At 41.4% G+C, this 26,803-nt stretch overlaps 1 protein-coding gene across 1 annotated transcript in view; it reads left to right on the top strand.

The window, feature by feature from the left end:
* The window catches only part of LOC134572042 (cyclic nucleotide-binding domain-containing protein 2-like), a 259,641-nt gene extending 235,775 nt beyond the window's left edge, over positions 1–23,866 (top strand). Inside the window, exons 14-15 of the mRNA XM_063430831.1 lie at positions 1,887–2,021; positions 23,682–23,866. Of these exons, the coding sequence (XP_063286901.1) occupies positions 1,887–2,021; positions 23,682–23,780 (234 nt within the window). The 3' untranslated portion in view covers positions 23,781–23,866. The remainder of the gene's footprint in view (positions 1–1,886; positions 2,022–23,681) is intronic.
* Positions 23,867–26,803: the final 2,937 nt, after the last annotated feature.

Below are 26,803 nucleotides of genomic sequence, written 5' to 3'. Positions count from 1 at the left end.
ACTCAGATCTCAGTCCTGATTCAATCTCTTCTTCTATGTTCAAGGACAGAGTCCACCACTTTGTAGCTCTCTTTTTCAAACCTGTTTTTCCGCAAGCAATTTATTTTTATGTTTTGAAATGTGTGAGTGCCTTGATGATTCCAAATCTTTTCCTTTGACTCTGTAAACATACATTGTGTAAGATTGCTGTCATCCCTTTTATTCCCCTCTCCAACATTTCTTTTTTCACACTTCCATAACAATGTAATACAGTTTGAAAAATCAATTGGACATTAGTTGGCCCACATTAGTGCATAAGGGCACTCAGACCTATCTCATTGCAGAGACTTTTATGGTGGGCTTTTAGCAACAGAACCACCACAAGCTGTAGTAGTTAAACTTCTGGATACTCTAGAACCTTATTTCTCACCCAGTGCTATGCATACCCCAGGGGTGACATGCACCAAAAGGAGAGGGAATGCCAAGTGATGGCATCCGGCTGTGTGCTAAGGCAGAGTAGGCACTTGCTTACCTGGATTGCAGGTGCCTACTCTGCCCAATTACAGTACCCGAGGGGAGAATGTAGGCAGAGGCAGCGAGGGAGCTGTAATCTTCATTATCTTCCAGTACTGCTCCCTTGTGCGGCCTGCAGGGATGTCAGGAGCCGGGTTATGATGTTATTCTGGCCTGGAATCACTAAACAACCTGGAAGGGAGCAGTGATGGAAGAGCACAAAGATTACACAAGCCCACAGTGGACACCAGGGAAAGGAGCCCCATTTGACCCCAGGGAAAGGAGCCCCATTTGACCCCAGGGAAAGGGTACATGACAGCTCTCCCTAATGTAGGAAGGGTGGGTGGACTTAAATAAAAATAATAAAAAAACTAATAATTTGTGAGTGTGTTTGAGAGAATGTGTATGTGTCTGTCAGTGAGTGTGTGTCTATCAGTGAATGTGTGTGTCTGTCACTGTGTGTCAAATAAGTGAGAGTGTGTTAGTGAGTGTATCTGTCAGTGTATGTCAAATCAGTGAGTGTGTCTGTCAGTGAGTAAGTGTGTATGTCAGTAAGTAAGTGTGTGTCTGTCAGTAACTGTCAGTGAGAGTGTGTTCTACAGTGCATGTCAAGTTAGTGGGAGTGTATCATTGAGTTTGTCTTTCGTTGTGTGATAAATCATTGAGTGTGTGTGTCTGTCTGTCAGTGAGTGTGTTTCTGTCTGTAAATGTGTGTATGTGTGTATGTCACTGTGTGCCAAATCAGCAAGAGTTTGTTCTTCAGTGTGTGCCCAATCTGTGAGTTTGTCTGTCAGTGAGTGTGTGTTTCTTTCAGTGAATGTGTGTGTGTGTGTGTGTCAGTAAGTGTGTCTGTCAATGTGTTTTAAATCAGTGAGAGTGTGTCTGTCAGTGAGTGTGTGTCAGTGTTCTCTGTGTGCAAATGATTTCATATTTTTGGATACACTTTTAAAATGATTTTTCTCTAAATATTGAAATATCAAAAATGTTTTATACATATAAAAATATCAAGATATCAAGATATATCAAAATAAAATATTTTTTTAATCACTTGAAAAGCTTATCCAAAAATAATAAATTGAGACCTTAATTATGTGAACAAGTTGTAACAGTCTAACCGTGTTAAGACATTTATAGATTATTTTCAAGTAACTGTTAATTACAATGTGTGATTTACGAGCCATAGTGTAAAAATGCTAAGCATTTCACCCATTCTATTATAAGGTTTTTATAAAAATGTTTGATGGGATTGGCAGAATATTCTGTTCAGTGTACATGAATGAATAACAGAGATTGTAAATTCAAATTCCATTCAAAATGTTTTAATACCTCTCGATTATATTTCTTTAGCTTGCTTTAACATAAAAACAGATATGATTGACTTTATTTCCATGCAGGGCCTGGCTTATACAGTTTTTGAAGATACAGTTGGCATGGCTCTCGTTTCAGATGGAGCCGAGTGCATAGTGATTTCTAAACAATTCTTTCAAAAACATATGGATGAAGAATATCATCATAAATTGTCTAGAAAAGTAAGTTATGGCTATTTGTTCTTTTTGTACATTACTATTTTTTTTATTTTTTTTTAAAGTTTGTATTATGGACCAATAATGCCACCAAAGAGGCTTTGCATTATGTATTTTTGGTATAATATAATATTTTATTAGGTCTTAATGTAACAGCTGGCCTCTAATATTAGTGATGTACTGAGGGACGAACTGGCAAAAAAAGGTTGGATTAAAAGAACTCTATAGGGTCAGGAACACAATCATATATTCCTGACCCTATAATGCAAAATCCACCATTTAGGTGACTTGTCCCCCCATCCCTTAGGTCCCCTTGGTGACATCATCAGAACTGCCAATTTTTAGCCAATCCAATGCTTTCCCACTGGGAAAGCATTTGAATGGATAAAATCGGCAGGGAGGCAGGACCAAACACTGTTTTGGCCAATCAGCACCTCCTCATAGAGATGCATTGAATCAATGCATCTCTATGAGGAAAATCCAGTGTACCAATGCAGAGCGTGGAGACACTGTATGGCAGTGCTGCCTACTGGGCAGCTCTAAGCAAGGAAGCACCTCCAGTGGAAATCTGAGGAGTGGCTACTTGGAGGTGTCCCTAGGGGCAATGTAAACACTGCCTTTTTTCTGAAAAGTCAGTGTTTGCATAAAAATGCAATGATTATACTCAGCAGAACAACTACATTAAGCTGTAGTTGTTCTGGTGATTATAGTGTCCCTTTAAGCTCCAATCTCGAACAGGAGTCCTTTGTCTATAAAGCTATAGTAGCCTCCATCTTTCCTAAAAATATCATCCAAGCAAAGCAGTTCTAATGTGTATGGACAGTCAACAAAACTGCAAATTCTCGATTGTTTATAAAGTTGACTTTAGTGTGTCTTTAAGTTAACAAAACTTGCCCCTTCCTGACCTCCTCTTCACACCACTGAGTCATTATTAACCCCTTAAAACCGGAAGGCGTACTATTACGCCCTATTCTAAGTGTCTCTAAATGCCGCAGGGCATAATAGTATGCCCTCCGTTTTTTTTTTACTTACCTGGTTGCCGGCGATCCCACGCCGGCGATCCCACGCCGGCGATCACAGTTGGGGGGACTCCCAGGGAGCCCCCCGCGGCACATCCGTCCTCCTGCAGCCCCCCCAGCCATGTGAGAGTGAGGTCCTTGCGAGGACCTCACAATCACATGGCCGGGTTAGCTGCCTGCTGCATTGCCAGCAGGGGGACTGTCTGTAATGACAGGTAGTCCCCCTGCCGGCTGGAAATAAAATAAAAGATTTTAAAAAAAAGTTAAATAAGTGTAAAAAAAATTTATATATATATACTTAGATCATATATATATTTTTTTTTACACTTATTTAACTTTTTTTTAAAGTTAAAATTCGCCAGATTGGTTACGTTGCCTTTGAGACCCTATGGTAGCCCAAGAATGAAAATTACCCCTATGATGGCATTCCATTTGCAATAGTAGACAACCCAATGTATTGCAAATGGGGTATGTCCAGTCTTTTTTAGTAGCCACTTAGTCACAAGCACTGGCCAATATTAATTTTTTTTGCATTTTTCACACACAAACAAATACTAACGCTAACTTTGGCCAGTGTTTGTGAAAAGACTGGACATACCCCATTTGCAATACCTTGGGTTGTCTACTATTGCAAATTGTATGCCATTATAGGTGTAAATTTAATTCCTGGGCTACTATACAGTCTCAAAGGCAATGTAACCAATCTGGCAAATTTCAATTTCAAATGTAACGTGCTATATTTGACCCTGTAACTTCCCAAAACACCATAAAACCTGTACATAGGGGGTACTGTTTTACACGTGAGACTTTGCTGAATACAAATATGTGTATTTTATTGCAGTAAAAGCAAACAGTATTATGACATTGACAGTTAAAATGTCATGTCGAACTAAAAAAATAGCAACATTTCTTATTTTCTCCCATTTTTTTCATATTACATTATGTTCATAGCTAAATATGTGATATTAAATGAAAGCCCTGTTTCCCCTGAATAAAATTATATATAATAAGGGGGGGGGGGTGCATTTAATATGAAAGAGGTGAATTACGGTTGGACAGACATATAGCGCAAATTCCAGGTTTTGTTTAAGTTTTCTTTTGTTCACAACGTGTACATTTGGCTCAGTCCTTAACCCCTTAACGACGAGTGACCGACGAGGTCCGTCACTCAGGGGATTGCCTTAACGACGAGTGACGGACCTCGTCCGTCACCCGTTAAAATTAACCCCAGATCACCGCAATCGCGGCGATCGTGGGGTTAATGGTGCTCCGGTCTGCCTCTGCATTAGAGGCAGACCGGGAGCACCGGATCGGGCTGTCAGAGTACATGTGCCCGCTCTGACAGCATGCCAGAGCGGGCACATGTGCTCTCTATACTCACCTCCGCCTCCCTGCACTTCCTGGTTCTGTGTGAAGTGCAGGGAGCCGGATCTTCAGTGATCCTGCCCCCTGGTGACAAAACAATAAAGTTAAATTAAAATCCCACCCCCCTTTACCCCCCCTTTACCCATTTTAATATAAAATTAACCCCTTCCCTGCCAATTGATCACTGACTACAGTGATCAATTGGCAGGGATTACATTTTACTATGATCTGATTTTTTTTTTAACCCCTGAGGGTTAATTATTATTTTTTTTAACCCTCAGGGGTTAAATTTATTTTATTAATTAATTTACATTTTTTAAAGTTATAAATTTAGCTAGCTGGGGAGGGTGGAAGTTAGTGGGGAATTGGGGGATTTAGTATTAGGCTAACTAGGGGTTAACGTTAAAAAAAGTTTAAAAATAAGCTTTAAAAAGTTAAAAAATTAAGTTAAAAAAAAGTTTTAATAACGTTTAAGTAAAAAATGTAAAAAAATAAACCCTTTACCCAGTCCAAATAAAAATTAACCCCTTCCCTGCCAGTCGATCACTGCCTACAGTGATCAAAATACAGATCACAGTATTATACTGTGATCTATTTTTTTTTTAACCCCTGACGATTAACTTTTATTTATTTTTTAACCCTCAGGGGTTAAATTTATTTAATTAACTAATTTAAATATTGTATAATTAAATATTTTGCTAGCTGGGGTGGGTGGGAGTTATGGGAAAATGGGGAATTTACTGTTAGTGCTGCTTACTGCTAGTTAGGGGTTAACGTAAAAAAAAAGCTTAGAAAAATGTTAAATCTGTAAAAAAAAGTTTTACGAAAGTTTAGGAAACTTTAAAAAAAATTAATAAGCAAAACAAAAGTTTAAAAAATAGTTTTAAAAAGTAAAAAAAGTTTTAAAAAGTAAAAAAAATACATTTAAAAATGCTCATTACCACTACACCTGGTACAAGCTAGCGGAAAAATGATCCCACGCTAAGGTTCAAAATATGCCTTTTAAAATACCCTGGGATGTCTTCTTTAAGAAATGGTATGGCTTTATGGGGTATTTGGTTTATATAGCCTGGTAAAATACTCTAAAATGGGACATGGGCACAGCGTAAAAATGTAAAGTTTGAAAAAAAATGGAATGGCTGTGTCCCAAATGTGCCCCTCCGATGTCCACATATACCTGGCAAAGGTACATACGGGGGTATTTTTGTACTCAGCAGACATAGCTGAGCAACATATGAAGTATTATACAGTGGTAGTACACATAAGGTTTGCAAAATATACTGTGCAAACTCACTTTGTGTGTCAAAAAGGCAGAACAAACGCTTATTACCACTACACCTGGTACAAGCTAGCGGAAAAATGATCCCACGCTAAGGTTCAAAATATGCCTTTTGAAATACCCTGGGATGTCTTCTTTAAGAAATGGTATGGCTTTATGGGGTATTTTGATTATATAGCCTGGTAAAATACTCTAAAATGGGACATGGGCACAGCGTAAAAATTGAAAGTTGGAAAAAAAAATGGAATGGCTGTGTCCCAAATGTGCCCCTCCGATGTCCACATATACCTGGCAAAGGTACATACGGGGGTATTTTTGTACTCAGCAGACATAGCTGAGCAACATATGAAGTATTATACAGTGGTAGTACACATATGGTTTGCAAAATATACTGTGCAAACTCACTTTGTGTGTCAAAAAGGCAGAAAAAAACGCTTATTACCACTACACCTGGTACACGCTAGCGGAAAAATGATCCCACGCCAAGGTTCAAAATATGCCTTTTGAAATACCCTGGGGTATCTACTTTAAGAAATGGTAGGCCTTTGTGGGGTAGTTTGAATTTAAAACCTGCGCAGATGCTTGGAAATTGCACTTAGGCCCGGCGTCAAAATTCAAAGTTCGGTAAAAACTGATATGGCTTGGTCTCCTATATGGCACTGTAGCTTCACAAAATAGTGCCATAGACATACAATGGGGGTGTCCTTTTACTCAGAAAACTTAGCTGAGCATAATTTGGGGTGTTTGAACTTAGTGGCACATATGAAATATACAAAATGCCCAGCAAAAATGCAATCCGTATGTAAAAAATGCACAAAATTATTTTTTACCACATACTTTGGCATGTAATGGTAAAAAAATGGGGGCATGTTAAGGCACAATATGCACCTTATGAGATACCCTGGGGTGTCTACTTTTACAAATGGTAGGCCTTTGTGGTTTTTTTTTGAACAGTCAAACTGTTATAATAACCCAAATAGAAGCATAGGCTCATTAAATCCGTCTCTCAAAATTCTACTGTGAATACTGAAAAGGACAGGTCTCCTGTATGGCACTGTAGCTTCACGAAATAGTGCCATAGACATACAATGGGGGTGTCCTTTTACTCAGAAGACTTAGCTGAGCATAATTTGGGGGGTTTGAACTTAGTGGCACATATGAAATATACAAAATGCCCAGCAAAAATGCAATCCGTATGTAAAAAATGCACAAAATTATTTTTTACCACATACTTTGGCATGTAATGGTAAAAAAATGGGGGCATGTTAAGGCACAATATGCACCTTATGAGATACCCTGGGGTGTCTACTTTTACAAATGGTAGGCCTTTGTGGTTTTTTTTTGAACAGTCAAACTGTTATAATAACCCAAATAGAAGCATAGGCTCATTAAATCCGTCTCTCAAAATTCTACTGTGAATACTGAAAAGGACAGGTCTCCTGTATGGCACTGTAGCTTCACGAAATAGTGCCATAGACATACAATGGGGGTGTCCTTTTACTCAGAAGACTTAGCTGAGCATAATTTGGGGGGTTTGAACTTAGTGGCACATATGAAATATACAAAATGCCCAGCAAAAATGCAATCCGTATGTAAAAAATGCACAAAATTATTTTTTACCACATACTTTGGCATGTAATGGTAAAAAAATGGGGGCATGTTAAGGCACAATATGCACCTTATGACATACCCTGGGGTGTCTACTTTTACAAATGGTAGGCCTTTGTGGGGTTTTTTTGAACAGTCAAACTGTTATAATACCCCAAATGGAAGCATAGGCTCATTAAATCCGTCTCTCAAAATTCTACTGTGAATACTGAAAAGGACAGGTCTCCTATATGGCACTGTAGCTTCACGAAATAGTGCCAAAGACATACAATGGGGGTACCGTTGTACTCAGCAGAAGTAACTGAACACATAATAAAACTTTGTACAGGAATAGCACACACCAACTTTACAAAATACACATGAGAAGTTCTTTGTTATAAGTTTGTGTGCGAAAACCCCCAAAAAACACAATTTTACTCCAATATTTAGCAGAGGTTGGCGGTAAAATGGCTATGTAGAAAGTGTCAAAACAACCTTAGGTAAATAGCCTGTGGTGTCTACTTTATATAAATATATACTTTTGTGTGGCAATTTTGTTTTCTTTTATGGCTATAAAGCTTACAAGACAAACATACCAAATTCTAAAATCGCTCCATATTAAAAGTTTATTTTACTCATTGTGCTTTGTGACCTGTAACTACCAAAAAAAACTGAAAATCCCAGACACATTATATATTCTGTAAATCAGAACAACTAAATTAATTTATTTTTAATTACTTTCCTTAACCTGCACTAATTAGGCACACATTATTATTGCAAAAACTGTAAAAAAAATCAAATTTTTTCATTTTTTTTTGCATTTTTCTGTATTTTTTTTATAATAAATAAGCATGTATATATATATATATATATATATATGTTACATCAAATGAAAGCCCTTTCTGTCCTTTAAAAAACGGTATATAATATGCGTCGGTGCAATAAATTAGTCAAATGCAAATTGCAGTTGAACGCAAACAGCAAAAACTGCCGTTGTCACAAAGTGAAAGACAAGCTTCCGAAGCTCTGTCCTTAAGGGGTTAAGGGGTTAAACAAAACAATTTTTCACAGGTTTTATTCCTCGTCAGGTGCAAATGCCTTCATTACAATTTTTTTCAATTCCCTTTCCTCATCTTAGTATATTCCAGAAATAGCATAATGTGACACCTATATGATCCTTTCCTTACTGCTAGCTCTTTAATGTCTTAGTCAATGGCCTCTATTGTAACTTTTGTACCTTGCAGGCTTTTATAGATTTTCTTCCTACATAGCTAGCTGACTTAAATGCAGTTAATATATTTTAATTACAACTTAAACATAATGAGATATTGTGCCATATGGTCTAGATAATTTGCCTTCTTTGCTAATTTCGCAGAATTTATATTGAAGTATTTATCTCAGACCCTGTAACTACTGTAATCAGAAAATTGTCTTGTATCAAACTGTTATCAGGGTTATTTACTAACATTAGAATTTAAAAAGTTTCAATTGAACTTAAATTGAATTACATACGGAGGCTCCTGCAATTACGGAGGCTCCTGCAAGGTCTAGAAGGCTATTAACAGAGCAGAGATCAGAAATTCTATATTAAACATAATGTGCAATAGGAAAATAAGTTTAAAGGGTGTGACAAGAACTGCATAAACAAAGTGATTTAACTCCTAAATTGCAAATGATTAAACAGTGAGACTGCAAAGTTATAATGAATAATAAGATGAAGTTGTTATAGTGCCTACAATGTTCCTTTAAGGGAAAATAATGACATGTTGGGATTCTGGAAACTGTCATAGATATTTGGTCTTATGATTCCTGATACCTCCAGAATCCCTCAATGGCATTATTTTTCTGTAATATGCATTTTGCTGTAATTAATTATCTCTCCATCTCCCCCTCTCTCTCCCCCTCTCCCCCTATCTCTCCCTCTCTCCCCCTCTCCCTCTCTCCCCCTCTCTTCCCCTATCTCTCCCTCTCTCCCCCTCTCCCTCTCTCCCCCTCTCTTCCCCTATCTCCCCCTCTCTCTCCCCCTCTCTCTCTCTTTCCCTCTCCCTCTCCCCTCTCTCCCTCTCTCTCTACACCCCTCTCTCCCCTTCTTTCTCCCCCCTCTCTCTCTCTCCCTCTTCTCCTCCCCCACACTCTCTCTCCTCATCTCTCTCCCCCCTCTCTCTCTCTCCCTCTCCCCTCTCTCCCTCTCCCTCTCCCCCTCTCTCTTTCCCCCTCTCTCTCTCTCCCTCTCCCTCTCCCCCTCTCTCTCTCTCCCTCTCCCCCCTCTCTTTCTCTCTCCCTCTCTCTCTCGCTCTCTCTCTCTCCCTCTCCCTCTCTCCCCCTCTCTTCCCCTCTCTCCCCCTCTCTCCCCCTCTCTCTCTCTTTCCCTCTCCTCCTCTCTCCCTCTCTCTCTACCCCCCTCTCTCCCCTTCTTTCTCCCCCCTCTTTCTCTCTCCCTCTCCTCCTCCCCACACTCTCTCTCCTCATCTCTCTCTCTCTCTCCCCTCTCTCTCTCTCCCTTTCCCCCTCTCTCCCTCTCCCTTTCCCCCTCTCTCTTTCCCCCCTCTCTCTCTCCCTCTCCCTCTCCCCCTCTCTCTCTCTCCCTCTCCCCCCTCTCTTTCTCTCTCCCTCTCTCTCTCGCTCTCTCTCTCTCTCTCTCTCTCTCCCCCTCAGGTGAACAACAACACATGACATCTTACACTGTGTCATGATTTATTTAACCATAATAGCCAAAATGGACAAGCCAGGTGTGAAAAACTAAGTACTCTTTATGATTCAATAGCTTGTAGAACCACCGTTAGCAGCAATAACTTAAAGTAATAGTTTTCTGTATGACTTTATTAGTCTCTCACATTGTTGTGGAGGAATTTTGGCCAACTCTTTTTACATTGTTACTTCAGTTCATTAAGGTCCCACCACAGCATTTCATTCAGATTGAGATCTGGACTATGACTAGGCCATTGCAACACCTTTTTTTTTTTTTTTTTTTACTTTTTAGCCATTCTGTTATAGATATGCTGGTGTGCTTGGGGTCATTGTCCTGTTGCATGGCTCCATTTCGGCCTAGCTCTAGCTGTTGGACAGATGGCCTCAGATTTAACTCTAGAATACTTTTGTATATAGAAGAGTTTTTGGTCAACTCACTGACTGTAAGGTTACCATGTTCTGTGGATGAAAAACAAGCTCAAATCAGCACCTCTTCACCACCATGCTTGACAGTTGGTATGAGGTGTTTGTGTATATATCCTGTATTTGATTTTCACCAAAAAGGGTGCTATGCCTTATGGAAAAACATCTCCCTTTGGTCTTGTCTGTCCAAGGACATTGTTCCAGAAGTCTTGTGGTTTGTTCAGATACCACCTTACAAACCTAAGCCATGCCACCATGTTATTTTTAGAGAAAAAGGCTTTCACCTGGCATCCCTACCAAGTAAACCATACTTTTTCAGTCTATTTCTAATTTGTACGGTCATTAACTTTAACATTTAACATGCTAACTGAGGTCTGTAGAGTCACCTTGGGGCGAATTAGCTGTGACGTCCACTCCTGGGAAGATTGGCAACTGTCTTGAATGTTTTCCACTTATGAATAATCTTCCTCACTGTAGAATGATGGACTTAAAATTGTTTGGAAATGGCCTTATAACCCTTCCCAGTTTGATGGGCAACGTGAAGCGGCGATTGACAGAGGTACTGGGTCGGGGTGCCAGGCAATCTGTCACAGCCTGCTCTTATAAGATTAACTCACTTACTTAGGAAATCCTTCCCTCTGGGACTCTCTCCTGTGCAAGGTTTAATAGGGCCCTGGAATGGGGTATCTGTGACAAGGAGGGGTGCAAAACCAAGGAAGTTGGCTTGGACTCCCAAATATATTTATATATTAAATAAAATATACAAAATAAAATATACAATACTGGAGCGCTTAGTATATAAAAACTCTATAGGAGCAAAAATAGAGCTTTTTATAGGCTATATCAATTCTCAAACATTTAATGGATACTAGCTACCGCACTTCAAAGTGATCCCTTCACCACATATAAAGTATTCAAAGTATAGTATTGAGAAGTGGAGCGATATCAAACTATAATGAGCCCCTCCCCCACATGCAACAGAGCTTTTAAAAAAGGAAATGAAAATACTTATACCTCTAACTGGATGGTGTTTCAATTTATGCTCAGCATGTAAGAGAAACATATACAAATATAAAGAGATCATAGAACAGATCTGTATAGATTAATTGGCACTTCTTAAATAGTGCTAAATGTACATATAATTACTAAATCAGCTGGATATAAAACAATTTATTACCAATTTAACACCAGTATAAAACAATATCATATAAAAAACAAACTAAAAAATGAATTATAAAAAACACAAGTATAAAGCATGTCACGCTTAGTTAACAAACATAAAGCAGGTCATTGCTAAATATGCAGACACAGAGCAGATCACTGCTAGATGTACATAATATAAAACAGATTACTGCTTACTAGATCGAATGGTGGGTAAACAGTATGTATTCCCGTTACCCACAACCAGGCTTTCCCACACTGGGAGATGTCTCCTGCGTTAAGGGGTCAGTGGAGTTCCTTTTAGTGCAGTCCGGGTAATATGTGAAACAATCAGCTGTTACTCTTTCAAAAAATCCTGGCTTGTTCGTAGGCTCCGCCCCCTTCTCAACGTGCTTACGTGTCTACGCGTTTCTCCGTTCACAGACGGCTTCGTCAGGACGTAATGTGCTAAGTTCCTCCGCACTCTCAAAAGTTTATATACGACAAGTCTGGCATATAATTGGTGCATTCTAACCTACTTCATTAGCATATGTGGGACGTCCAGAAAGCGTCCGGGTCAGCAAGCTCATTGTTTAAACCAAGAGGACTGCACTCACCTGAACATGAACACATGTACATGTAGATCACCAGGATGCCAACTCAAAGTCCACAATCTATAATTTAGAGCTCGTATTTGAAAATCCATTTTATTTGTTCAAACTTTCTTAACACTTACATTGTACATCTCTGACCTTTTCAACCAACATTCAATTTCATTTCTCTTAAATTATAGTGCTTACAAAGGCAGCAATGTTCTCCAGTACTTATTTTCATGATATTGCTATATTAACTGAGCTGCCACCGCTCACTTCTCTGCTTCATCAATTGCACCTGTAGGAACGAGAGCCCTTTCCTGCAAGATTTGTCAATCAGCCCAGATTCATCTAGATTAAATTCTAGCATAGCGAACCCTTTGTGCCCATATACTTTCTGACATTTTTTTTAAAACTAGTTTATGTTTTATTTTCAGTCGGAGCAGCTCCATTAATGTCTGCAGAGGTCCACTTAATGAAACTTCATTCATTTCTGGCTCAATCTGTTCTATGAAAGCTTTAGATATTTCGCAGCGTGCGCAAAACGGTTTATTGTGCTCTCTTTGGCTATCGTTAAAAATTGGCCCAGTCTAGATTCACATCAAGTCGGAGAAATGACACAAAGATATTACGGCAAATTATAGGGTACTGCCTGAAATATAATATTATTAAAATAGTCATTCAGAAAGAAAATTGCAAGTATAAGTCACTATATGGCAGTTAAAGATGTCTAGAAAAATGAGCCTAAAATGAAAAAAGCAGATTCCATTTAATATTTTAGAGCATGATAAGGTAATTTCACCCATATTCTCTTTGTTATGAGCCCGTCCCTAAGCTCTACTTAAGACTTTATCTACCTTTAGGTCTGAGCAAAAACTATAAGAAAATATAATAAAACATGTTTATAATAAATGTTTTGTTTAGGAGCCAAATTAATAGAATGTACTGAAACTTTAAATGGGATATGAGTAGATTTGTTTTAAGAGAACAATTGTCCTAACATCTTAACAAATTAATGTCAGGAATCATCAATGTAAATTAGGGTAGATGATCTAAATAAAGTAAAAGGGTTTATAGCCTAACTCTTATTTATTCTGTCATGGCAGAATGTTCTTAGTTCCAAGCCAAATATGTCTATGTTGAAAGTGCTAAAAAAAATTAACTGTAAAGGCAAGACAAATTCTATTAAAATTCATTGGGCTAACATTTAACTCAGAATGACTTTTTAAGTATTGTAACTGCAATTGGAAACTTAGGCCATCTTTGTTTTCACTTTTTATTTGATTAAACACTAAAATCCAATTTCAAGTATTTACTTATAATACGATTTGATGGTAATGCACAGCTAAGCATTTTAGTTTTGTTGTCCTGTAATGCTCTTGGGGAGAAAGAATGGGTGAAGTTGACATCACAAATCCATTAATTTTGACATCTGCCAGTTGATTCTTGACACTGAATATGATGTACAAAATCCCACGGTCGGTGGGGGCGCGGAGGTTCAAGCAACACACTGATTTGCCTGTGCATTGGAAGCAGAATTCTGGTTGCTATACGGTTAAATAAGTTGTTTTCAAAAACTTTGCATTGAAATTTGAAGATGTTTAGCAAACATCATTACAAATTATGGAAGAGTTATGTGTGAAAATGCATCAACATGCATAACATTTACAGATTACTCCACTGCACATAGATTAAAAAGTGTCTGAGAACCCTCAAGGCAAGAGAGGTTGTCTTATTTTTTTTCCAACCATTTTAAATCCCTTTTATGTTCAGCACACTTATGTTGTCTTTAATGTATTTACACAAATATGTTTAGCTTGATGTGTCTTAGGGTTGTGCAATGTGGTGAAAGCCATAAACCAATGGTTATATGCCCGGAAATATATTAAATAATCTGTTTAATGATTTCAATCCTACAGTTTTTAATTGGACTAATACTGCCACCACCATTTTTGAATCTTAAGACTAAGACCTATTGGACAACATAACTTGTACCTCTATGGGTTTGCCATGGAGGCTTCAGGTATGTTGGTTGGTTGCTTGGCCACTAAATCAAACCTCTCTTCTTGGCAATAAGATAATTTAATTTTTCTTTACATATTTCATGACTGATTCCAATCGGTATTCCTAACATCTCTGAGCCAAATTTGCGCTTGTTTGTTGCTCACACCACTTATTTTTTTTTCTCAAAAACACATACTTTCTTCTCCATGTGGAAGCAGAAGAAATACATCTTCTGTTCACTGATTCAGTAATATTCGAAGGGTGTATATCTCTTTCTAAATAACTCATGTTGTATTCATTGAACTGACAACACTCCATGATATATATCATAATATAGCGCCTCAGATCTTCCAGAAATTCCTATTTATCTATCCCAGCAACTTTTTTTTTTAATTCTTTATTTTATTCGTGCTTAGAATAACAACAGACGTGCGAGGCCACAACAGCCGTTGCAGGCATAGTATCAGCATTTCAAATTGTGGCAGAGTAGACAGCACATTTTTTTTTTATATGAGGTTAGAGAATGACAAGCTATAAAACATATGCAGTGAGTAATAGACACGCAGAGAAATAAGTCTACAGAGCTATGAGACTTCAGTAAATTACAATAAGTATGCTATTACATGTAGTTAGCGAGCTCTGAGACTTCAGTGGTTAATCTTCAGTTGTGATAGTAATGTTACATGTTTAATAGGCTAGAACGGTGTTTAGACTAGTCTGTGGGCATCTCAGTTTATGCATATAAAAAGGAGAAGAAAAGCCAGACTTAAGAGTAAGACATGTAGGCGATTAGGCAGGTAGGTATGTTATAAGTATATTAATAAATGACAGGCTACCTAGAAGCACGTCCTATGCGTGCCGGAGTGCAGAATGCAAGTTTAAAACAATTACATGCTGTGAGTGTTACTCAGAGTCCTCTACTGATGAAAAGTCTCTGCTCATGGGGTGCCACGTGTAGCCGGTGCCGTTTGGAGCCTTTGGTGTGTAGATCTCTTTCAGCCATAGGTTTGGTGTACCAGGGTACCCGGTCTGCTTCCAGTCGCTGGATGCTGTTCTCTAGGCTGGTACTCTGCTGGGATTTTACAGCATATGACGATCTCCTCGGCAGCAGGGGTGTAAATGGTTGCTTGACTGCTGTTTCACCACGTGTCAGTAAGACCCGCGGAGTGGTGATTATTGCGGGCAGCCGGCGAATCGGTGAGTCGGCTTGTACTTTGCACAGAGGAGGGAGAAGGCCTCCGAGACTCCAGCCATAGCGGTGGTGAGTATCGCGTTTAGATTCGAGGGTGTATGCAGGTGGTCTCGGTGCCATCGCACATGGCCTCCGCCATCTTGATTACAGTGCTGGGGTTGCGGGACTTGGCGGCCCAGCTACAACGCCTCAGGTGCGTCTTGGTGTTCAGGTCCAGAGGGTGAGGACCGGGATCACCCCCCCAGTCCAAAAAGGGGGGGGTTTGGGGCCAGTTCCCTGCAGGGCCGACTCTTGGCTGAGCGCTGATCGGCAGGCAGCGGGGCAGCGGCCGTCCACCCCGCTCTCCTCCTGAGTAGGCCTTAAAGTGCCAATGAGGAACCCCCCTCCTGGGGACGCCCGTGTGGCCAGCCTCTCCCTGGATCCAGGGCTCTCTGCCCGCTGAGGGCCACCAGTGCTGGACGTTTTTCTGCCCAAAATTGCAGTTTTAATGCCTATTTAGGCCTAGTTTGCAGGAGCTGGTGTCGAGTGCGACCGTCCAGCTCGGCGGTCCGGCCCCGCCCCCCCTCCAGCAACTTTTGAGTCTATGGAGGAATATTTTATTGGCTGATCATGAACATATCTTTTAATTTTCCTTATTATAATAATTGCTAGTTAAAATTATTATTGAAATTCACAAAGCGCTGTAACGGATCGACGGGCACTCCGACTGGGTACCTCCGTTGAAGGATGCTCCTAGCGCTTCCTGAGGGCTCCAAGCACTCTAGCAGACACCATAACCACCGTAGACTCCTCCAGAGAGCAAGGCAGGAACAAGCTCTTACAAGAGCTTAGTAGTGATTTAGCAAGGAATATGATAAGCATAGCAATCCCTTGTAGCAGATTCCCCCAATAAGAGACAGCACTCCAAATTGAGGGTGAAGTAGAACTGAAGCTTTTAATCAAACACTCTGCTTTTATGCACATTTTACACACATAGTACTGCCCACAGGGTTTTGTAGAACAACCAATCAATACGTACAATACACTCAGACACTCCCACACAAAATCCTCCCCTCTGCCTGTGATATAATTACTGAAAACAATGGTCTAATGTAATTGTGGCGAAACCAACCTCGCCACTGGGCCCTGGAGAAGCCTGTTTGCTAGCCTCCTACCTACTGACTATGGCCCCTGGGTTATTTGGGGCATATTGTACTGTATATTGCTGCTACTGGCCCTTTTAACAGCATCTATGGACATATTGGGACTTTTGGGACTACTGTCCCTTAAAGACTGTGAAGCATATTCGAGTGTACTGCCTGTAATATTATATATGTATTTATAGATGTGTTAAGTGTATCCTGGGTGATTTGTATGCAACATTCATCTGATTGTTCGGTAGAATCACTCCATTCAGTATATTGAGTGAAACTACCGAACAACCAGACCACCCAGGAATGAGTGTGCCTCCAATTACCGTTTGCAACAATGTTGCAAACAGGTAATTGGCAATCAGTGCAGTGTGGTCTTTGTCCTCTGGGTGGCCGCCATTCGGGAAACAAACACGTGGCGGCGGCCATCTTAAACTACCGAACAGCGGTGTTTTGCCGTCGAGTGTCTGGAACTAAAATCGGACACTTGACTAGGCAAACACCGCTGAGACCTCCATACTTCCAGAAATTCGTATGGAAACTACCGAATGACCCGCCGTTCGGTAGAAAGAACCCCATAAACAAGGGAATTCATTCAAACCCTCTCCAGGCTCTATAACACAGGCAATTCGCCTGTTTTCATTCCCTTGTTTGTGACCGACCGCAGGGCCAAAATGCATGGAACTGTTTTCGGATACTTTACCCATGCGGTCGGTCAAATCTTTGGAACCCCATATCTCACGAACCATTCATCCGAATTACTTGAATTTTGGATATGTTGTCCCCCCGAATAAGGGCTATCCAGTGATGCTGGATTTAAAGGTGTACCCCCTGTTTTTGGGGTACATCCAGGAATTGGGGAAAAGTGTGTACTGTATAATTGGGTTAAGTGGTAATCTAAGGGGAGGAAATGTGTGGGAGGTACATCCATGTGATTGGTCAATATCATCCTCCCCCTGGGAGTGTCCTATATGTACCTGTTTGTGAATAAAAGCCAGGCTGGATGAGCCAGTCTAGAGTTCCTGTTTTAACCTCAAAGTGATGTGTCGTCTCATTATTGGGGGAAGGATTTATTGTATGCTGTTCCAGTTGACTGCTAGGGGTAAAAGCCTATTCGTATGGTTCCTATTCAATGGTCTACAGCATTCATACGCTTGGGAGAATTTAAAGGTTTCTTGGATTCGGTGATTATGGTGTCTGCCAGAGTGCTTGGAGTCCTCAGGAAGCACTAGGAGCATCTTTCAACGGAGGTACCCAGTCGAGGTGCCAGTGGATCCGTTACATTGGTGGCAGCGGTGGGATGGCGTCCTAGTGTGAGGTAAAGCAGCTCGGAGACACAGTTCGTTTGGATTTACAAATTGAGGGCAACGCTAGCAGTCGTGCAGCGCCCCTGGGAGCAGACAAGTATGGAAGGTTCTGGCTCTGGAGATGATTGGCTGGCCGAGGTGAGGCAGCGAGTGGCTGAGTATGGGGATGATATACCCATGGAGACACGCCGGGTGATCTGGAACCAGGTCATGGCCGAGCGAAACACAAGGCTGGACCGAGAATTCCGGTTGGCAAAAGAGAGGAAGTATGCTCAGCAGCAGGAGCGTTACAGCAGCCGGGTAGAGGCTGCATCCGAGGAGGTTAGCCGTCTTTCCCTGAGGCGGCGGGAGGAACCCGAAGTGGGGGTCCTCATAGACTGGTCCTGTGAGGAACCACAACAGGCAGGTAGAGATGGGACCAAGGTCACTCCACCGGGATGCTGGGCAGCCGGCCCAGATCCCCAGCAGCAGCCAGAGTTGCCAGGTGGGGAAGCAGGTGGCCCTTACTCACAAATGTTGAGGGGCCTCACGGATTGGTCCTGGGAAGACCCACCGATGGCAGGTGGAGATGGGACTGCAGTCTCTCTACCGGCCCTACAGGGATGCTGGGCAGTCGGCCCAGATCCCCAGCGGCAGTGTGAGTTACAGGGAGCTGAAGGGGCCGTCCTCCCTCCCCAGCGGCAGTGTGATTTGTTGGGAATTGGGAGCCCAGTCTCCATTCCCCAGCGGCAGTGTGAATTGCAGGGAATTGGGAGCCCAGTCTCCATTCCCCAGCGGCAGGCTGAGTTACAGGGGGCAGAGGTAGTTGGTCCTACCCCCCAGCAGCAGAGTGATATGCCGGGAAGGCAGTGTGAAGTGCAGGGAGAGGAGAGCAGCGTCCTCCCTCCCCAGCGGAAGGCTAAGTTACAGGGGGCAGAGGTAGTTGGTCCTACCCCCCAGCAGCAGCGTGATTTTTTGGGAATAGAGAGCCCAGTCTCTATTCCCCAGCAGCAGGACACTGAATTGGGAGGAGAGACAGTCGGTCTCCCTCCACAAAGACTGAAAGTAGGCATGGGAGAGGAGATTGTTACCACCTCTCCCCAGCGGCGGATCATCAATGGGCAGAGTGTTCTAATGGGAGAGGAGCTGGTTACCACCTCTCCCCAGCGGCAGCTTAATGTACCAGGGGGAGACTGTAAGCCCCACACCTGTGCAGATGGGACCGTGGTCTCTGCACTTCCAGCACAGGGGGTAGGGACGGTCGGTCCTGCCCCCCCACAACAGGGCTGTTTAGCCAAAGGGGAGACAGTCTGTCTCCAGCAGCAGAGCTGTGTAACTAAAGGGGAGACAGTCGGTCTCCAGCAGCAGAGCTGCGCAGCTAAAGGGGAGACAGTCGGTCTCCAGCAACCAGGCTCCAACCAGACTACTCCTGTAGTAGTGCTGGCACCAGGGCAGAGTACCGCTGGTCTCTGCCCACTCAGCAACCCACCAAAACAGCCTACCAGTCCCCCACACAGCCGGGGTGAGGCACCTGGACCTGGACAAGTTTTTCCATTACTCAGGTGTAGTAACCATTTATTGTGGGTGGGCTGTACTGCTGTTTCTGTTTTGTGGGTGGGCTGCTGGACTAACAAGGGCACTGACCGGCAAGAGGTCAGGTACCCTGTTAGTCTGTTTGGAAAAGGGGAGAAATGTGGCGAAACCAACCTCGCCACTGGGCCCTGGAGAAGCCTGTTTGCTAGCCTCCTACCTACTGACTATGGCCCCTGGGTTATTTGGGGCATATTGTACTGTATATTGCTGCTACTGGCCCTTTTAACAGCATCTATGGACATATTGGGACTTTTGGGACTACTGTCCCTTAAAGACTGTGAAGCATATTCGAGTGTACTGCCTGTAATATTATATATGTATTTATAGATGTGTTAAGTGTATCCTGGGTGATTTGTATGCAACATTCATCTGATTGTTCGGTAGAATCACTCCATTCAGTATATTGAGTGAAACTACCGAACAACCAGACCACCCAGGAATGAGTGTGCCTCCAATTACCGTTTGCAACAATGTTGCAAACAGGTAATTGGCAATCAGTGCAGTGTGGTCTTTGTCCTCTGGGTGGCCGCCATTCGGGAAACAAACACGTGGCGGCGGCCATCTTAAACTACCGAACAGCGGTGTTTTGCCGTCGAGTGTCTGGAACTAAAATCGGACACTTGACTAGGCAAACACCGCTGAGACCTCCATACTTCCAGAAATTCGTATGGAAACTACCGAATGACCCGCCGTTCGGTAGAAAGAACCCCATAAACAAGGGAATTCATTCAAACCCTCTCCAGGCTCTATAACACAGGCAATTCGCCTGTTTTCATTCCCTTGTTTGTGACCGACCGCAGGGCCAAAATGCATGGAACTGTTTTCGGATACTTTACCCATGCGGTCGGTCAAATCTTTGGAACCCCATATCTCACGAACCATTCATCCGAATTACTTGAATTTTGGATATGTTGTCCCCCCGAATAAGGGCTATCCAGTGATGCTGGATTTAAAGGTGTACCCCCTGTTTTTGGGGTACATCCAGGAATTGGGGAAAAGTGTGTACTGTATAATTGGGTTAAGTGGTAATCTAAGGGGAGGAAATGTGTGGGAGGTACATCCATGTGATTGGTCAATATCATCCTCCCCCTGGGAGTGTCCTATATGTACCTGTTTGTGAATAAAAGCCAGGCTGGATGAGCCAGTCTAGAGTTCCTGTTTTAACCTCAAAGTGATGTGTCGTCTCATTATTGGGGGAAGGATTTATTGTATGCTGTTCCAGTTGACTGCTAGGGGTAAAAGCCTATTCGTATGGTTCCTATTCAATGGTCTACAGCATTCATACGCTTGGGAGAATTTAAAGGTTTCTTGGATTCGGTGATTATGGTGTCTGCCAGAGTGCTTGGAGTCCTCAGGAAGCACTAGGAGCATCTTTCAACGGAGGTACCCAGTCGAGGTGCCAGTGGATCCGTTACAGTAATTATCATAGGCAGGAAAATACACAGCTTTACACAATATTCATAACTCTAAAAGTATACATCACATTCACATAAAACTTACATTTTCAGAATCATACTCCAAATACAAACATATGTCAAAAGCATACAAATTGGTCCAGTGGGTCAAAAGTTAGTTGGAAATCCCTTTTTGACTGCCTGCAAGCATGGCTTGGGCGTGGTTAGCCAATTACCTCCAGCATACAGAAAATAGCTCTATTCACAACAACAGTAAAAACACATAAAAATACATAATTCCTATTATACTTAAAAGAACCCCCACATTCAACATATCCCCAGATAGCTTGGATCTGAGCACTCACTATATCCGAACAGCGCTCAGATACCACAAACACAGTCAAATCGCCATGGGGTTAAACCATAGCAACAAGTTCCAACTGGTCTAGCAGTTTCCTTGGGACAATGCCCTGCTGGAGAACAATAGACAGGAAACGGGGGAGGGGCACACCTTCTCATGTATTCAAAAGGGGCAGAAAAAGTGTTTAAAAATCCAATAAGCCCAAATAATGTCTTTAACCCCTTAAGGACCAAACTTCTGGAATAAAAGGGAATCATGACATGTCACACATGTCATGTGTCCTTAAGGGGTTAAAGGGCAATACATCCCAGGGGCCATAGTCACATGGAAGAAGGCTGGCAATCAGTCTTCTCCAATGCCCAGTGGTGAGGTCGGTTTCACCACAAGCGCATATTATTTACATATAATATACACTACTGGTGAAACATAACGTAGTTTGACAGGAGAAGCCCAGGTAGCAGGAATAAGCCAAATTGAGGTACAAAAAGCAATAAGCAGGAACATAGTCAGGAAAGGTCAAAGGTCAAGACAGGCACCTTAGATACACAGATGTTAAGACCATCAGAGGGTCAGGTTCCAGATAACCAGTTAAAGCAGATTAGGCTCCCTGAAGTTAACACCACAGTAAGCACAGTATAACTGAGCATTGGGGACAGGGTTAGATGTGGTTATATAGGGGTGAGGGTCACACCTCTCCCACACTATTGGTAACTTGGTAATTAAGTTTGGGAAGTAATTAGTCATCTGCTCCTTTTAGAGGTGGTCCTTTAGGTGTGTGTACTCCAGTGTGTGAGGGTTCTCTTCCCTCGAGGGCACTGTAGCTCGAAGCACTGAATGGACAGCATGGGCTGCAGCGAGGAGCTGTGGCAATGCTTCCATTTATACAGAAGATGCTGAGTCTCCTTCATTGCCGGTGAGTACGCCGAAGGACCTTGCGTGCACCAAGGAGGGGGCGCTTCGGCCAAGGGTTGAGGCACAGCGAGGGAATCCCAGGTGAGTGAAATGGACACTGGGAACCTGACCGAAACATACTAAAAACATCTCCTAAATGCCACAAACTCATTGCAATTCATTAAAATAAAATTATGGGTTAGCTTTACTTTCTGATTAGGTATTTCCCCATAGACTTCAGTGGAGAAATTGCACTTCAGAATAAACCTTTACTTTGCCAAAAGTATCCCACCCTCTGTCTACAATGAGAATTCCATTGACATTATCTCATTTTTCCACAAACCGATGATAAAAATAATCTAGTTATAATGTGCAATCCCTTAGTTTTACCCGAATCGGATATGGACATGTCACTATTACCCAACTCCATGGTTCTGTTTTTTTTTTTTCATAGAAGTTGGCACTGCAGTCCTGGTTTTGAACAGGCTTTACAGTTAGTGCTTTAACCAACTGTGTTATCCCACCAGTCTGTTATGGAACAGACGTATTTAACTTTGGAATGGAAGAGAAGTTAAATTCTAGATTTATAGATAAGCAAAACTGCACAAAGTAGCAATCCACAAGCTGGAGAGTTGGAATTAACATTCATATTTCTGTAACACTGATATATTCCAATTTTAATCATTTTTGGGATTCTCTTCTCTCTTTTTATTTTCTATTCTGACAATGAAACATTCAGTTTCTATGCTAAGGGAAGGTTTTACTAGACCCTAATGTCTGATATATAGCTGACTCACAGAGCACACATAATCAACAATATCTGAGCAATAATTTTGCTGAAGGCAATACTTATTTTCCTTACTTTAATAAATCGTAGAACACATTATTTTTTTTTTTTTTAGGCAAGCAGAATTTAGTAAGTTTATAAGGAAAAACATCATAAATTGCCCATATGTTTTACTGTATTTTAAAAGTGTGGAAAAAATATAGAAGTTAGATGCTAAAAAAAAAAAAAAAAAGCCCTTATAGAAATGCGGAATGCATAAACATTTTATTATTTTTTGGCAAATCTAGTGCCCATATTATTTACAAATGGATATGTTCATTATTGAAGTGAACTTGGAATCCACATATTGCCTTGATGCATCGTTCACCCTCATGAAGCTATAGATTCTATATTTAATCACTATATCATAAATGTGAAATTAGAATAAATGGATGTATATATTACAAAACACCAAAGCAGGAGAGGATGATCTTGATAAAGACCCAGGAGGGTCGAAACGTTGATGTTATTTGTTGAAATGTATAAATCGCTGGGAAGCACCCCGGGTGTTCCATGTTATTTATTTATTATATTTTTGGTCAGCGTGCCAGAGCTTTGATATATATAGAGGAACAGAGAGATACTAATTTTGCTGCCTCCTTATCTAACATGGCATCCTGAAAATCTAAAGAAGGTGCATGGGGGATGCCTCTCTTGCATTTGACTGCTTTCAAAGAAATGTATCATGTTATCTGTGTATTTACTAGAAATTTGGGTTTCACAATGCATGGATAAGATTTTATTCTCTAAAATGTTACACTGAATCATGTTGAGGCATGACCAATTCACTTTAGTTATTAGAATGTTTTATGTTATGTACACATAAGTCATTTTACTTTTTTTTTTTATATATTTGAAAATGAATCTTCAAAGTTTATTGGTTTTACCTTCTCAGATTGAGCCGTATCCATCCAAAGAAATGCTGCAGCAGAAAATGGAAGACTATGTTAAATGGAAAGCCTACAAGTCTCATATTATCAAAATGAAACGTTGATCAAGGTATAAATGTACGGTGCTACGCCATTGAATTCAAGTTAAGATTTTGTAGAGTCTTCAATAAACCACGATTTGACAATGTATGATAAAAGAGTTGCAGGTATTTTTGAAATAAAAAAGAAGTGGAACCGGAAAAAGGGTTGATGGTTTTGTATGTTTCCAACTGTTATGTGGCTGAAATCTTTAACCTTGTTTTCTACTATAAAAGACTGAACTAATTGATTGATACCAGCATTCGCAGATCATATGTATTTATCGTGAAGGATATAATTCAGAGTAAACGTATAGTTTGTTAGTGAGGGCTAGATGCTCATTGATACACATGGGGAATGAAGGCAGCCCATCTGGTGCAATCACACAGTAGAGCTACTGTAGCTCAACTTGCTAAAAATCTTAACGCTAAGCATGATGGAAAGGTGTCAGAACACGCAGTGCATCACAGTTTGCCGCAGACCAGCACAATGTTTAATATTAGTTAAAAGAGCACTATATAATTAGGAAACATGCATTTCTAACACTAGTGCTTTGCTAAATGTTGGATGTTTGGATGTTGTATTAAATAAATGTTTTTTACTTACCTTTCAGCCCTTGTCATGCCAGTCTTCTCATTACCACCCCACCTCCCGGCTAAGATCATCAAGACTGATGATCTCAGCCAATCCAACGGTCTTCACAGAGAAGCATTGGGAGGCTATTGTGCATGCATGGTAAATTGCCTCACTGTGCGAATCAAATCCTCTCTAGGAGCAACATTCGACTGAGAGCTGAGACTGACTTAATTCTCACTGGTGAAGTGAGTCTAGTAGCCATCATGAAGACACCCTGCAATGGAAACATTGCCATTCCTACCACAGGGTCACTGCACCCATACCACTTCATTAACATAAATTGGTCTGAGTGCCTTTAGTGTCGCTTTCAATTATCTCACTGTGTTTTTTGTTTGAGATGATAGTTTATGTTTTTTAATTTCCATAGAATCCTCAAGATTGATAAGAATCTCATATAATACAATGTTTATGAAATACACATATTGACTGTGTTGGAATTTCACTGAAATTCCAACCCAGTCAAAAGATATAATGAGACTGATACATAATATGGATTACTTTGTCTCAGTATGTTTTCCTATGCCTGATATTTCTATACACTGGGCTGAGCTACCACCGTCAAGAAATTGTAATTACCCCAGCCATCACCAGTGACAGCTTCAGGGAAATTGGCTATATCTATGGAGGATCCCGCGTTCTTGTGGGATCCTCCTTAGAACTCAATGCTCTCCCCTCAAGCTGAAGAACCAGGAGCAGAAGAGGACTAGACAGAAATAGATGGAGGCGCCTGTGAGGTACGGGTTCAGGTAAGTAAGTGTTACGGACCGTTTCAGCATAAAAGGGGAAAAATCAGTTTAGGCAATAATCCCCTTTTCCCAAAAAGGCACAGCTACTGTAAAAGCACCAAAACTCACGAACTGGATATAGGTGAATAAGGTAGCACTCCAGCTGGATCCTCACAAATAGCTGCTAGCAGATGAATAGGAAAAGCAGACATCAGCTTACACTCCTTAGCAATCAATCTCCAACAGCATACAGTGAATCCCCCCAAGAACGAGACAAGGCTCCGTGTTGAGGGTCAAGCAGTGGTCTGAGGTGCTGGGGCACCCAGCCTGGTTTTTATTACATGAGTACACATACAGGCGGGAGGCATAAAATAACCAATCACATACATGGTTCAGCCCACACATCCCCTCCCCTCAGATAACATTAAACCCAATTATCCGGTACACTTTTCCAGCCAAGTTCTGGATGTACCCCAAAAACAGGGGGTACACCTTTAAATCCAGCATCGCTGGATAGCCCTTATTCAGGGGGGAAACATATCCAAAATTCAAGTCATTCGGATGAACAGTTCGGCAGATATGGGTTTCCAAAGATTTGACCGACCGCATGGGTAAAGTATCCGAAAACAGTTCCATGCATTTTGGCCCTGCGGTCGGTCACAAACAAGGGAATGAAAACAGACGAATTGCCTGTGTTATAGAGCCTGGAGAGGGTTTGAATGAATTCCCTTGTTTGTGGGGTTCTTTCTACCGAACGGCGGGTCATTCGGTAGTTTCCATACGAATTTCTGGAAGTATGGAGGTCTCAGCGGTGTTTGCCTAGTCAAGTGTCCGATTTTAGTTCCAGACACTCGACGGCAAAACACCGCTGTTCGGTAGTTTAAGATGGCCGCCGCCACGTGTTTGTTTCCCGAATGGCGGCCACCCAGAGGACAAAGAATACATTACACTGATTGCCAATTACCCGTTTGCAACATTGTTGCAAACTGTAATTGGAGGCACACTTATTCCTGGGTGGTCTGGTTGTTCGGTAGTTTCACTCAATATAATGAATGGAGTGATTCTACCGAACAATCAGGTGAATGCTGCATACATATCACCCAGGTTAAACTTAACACATGAATACATATACAATATTACAGGCAGTACACTAGAATATGCTTCACAGTCTTAAAGGGACAGTAGTCCCAAAAGTCCCAATCTGTTCATAGATGACTTTAAAGGGCCAGTAGCAGCCATATACATTATTACATGCCCAAATATAGTTTTTATAGAGCAATATGTCCAGGGGCCGTAGTCGCAGGGCAGGAAGCGGGCAACCAGGCTCCTCCAAAACAATGTGGCGAGATTGGTTTCGTCACAGTAAGTATCACGTTTGCCTGCCCACCACCACTGGACCCCAAGTGGAAAGTCACCATCGGGGGTCTTTGCAAATTATGTAAAGCCCTCAGATGGTGACAGTTCCTCTTTCATTTATTTTTTCATGAACAGAATCTTTCTGCAAAGACAGAGACAATTAAACTGGAAAAGACTAGTCATATAGGCTTTGAATACCATCCATTGCTGTTGAATTACAAACAATGCACTTTAACAGTTTCCAAAATGCTTTGTGGAAATGTGTAACAACAATCTTCACATAAATATGTCTTCTAATTCCTATTGTTTGGCTGTAAAATATTGATCATTGG

Source organism: Pelobates fuscus, chromosome 1 (genome assembly GCF_036172605.1).
Source record: "Pelobates fuscus isolate aPelFus1 chromosome 1, aPelFus1.pri, whole genome shotgun sequence".
Classification (NCBI taxonomy): domain Eukaryota; kingdom Metazoa; phylum Chordata; class Amphibia; order Anura; family Pelobatidae; genus Pelobates; species Pelobates fuscus.
The sequence above is the reverse complement of the archived record's forward strand: the minus strand, read 5'-3'. Positions and strand labels throughout refer to the sequence as shown.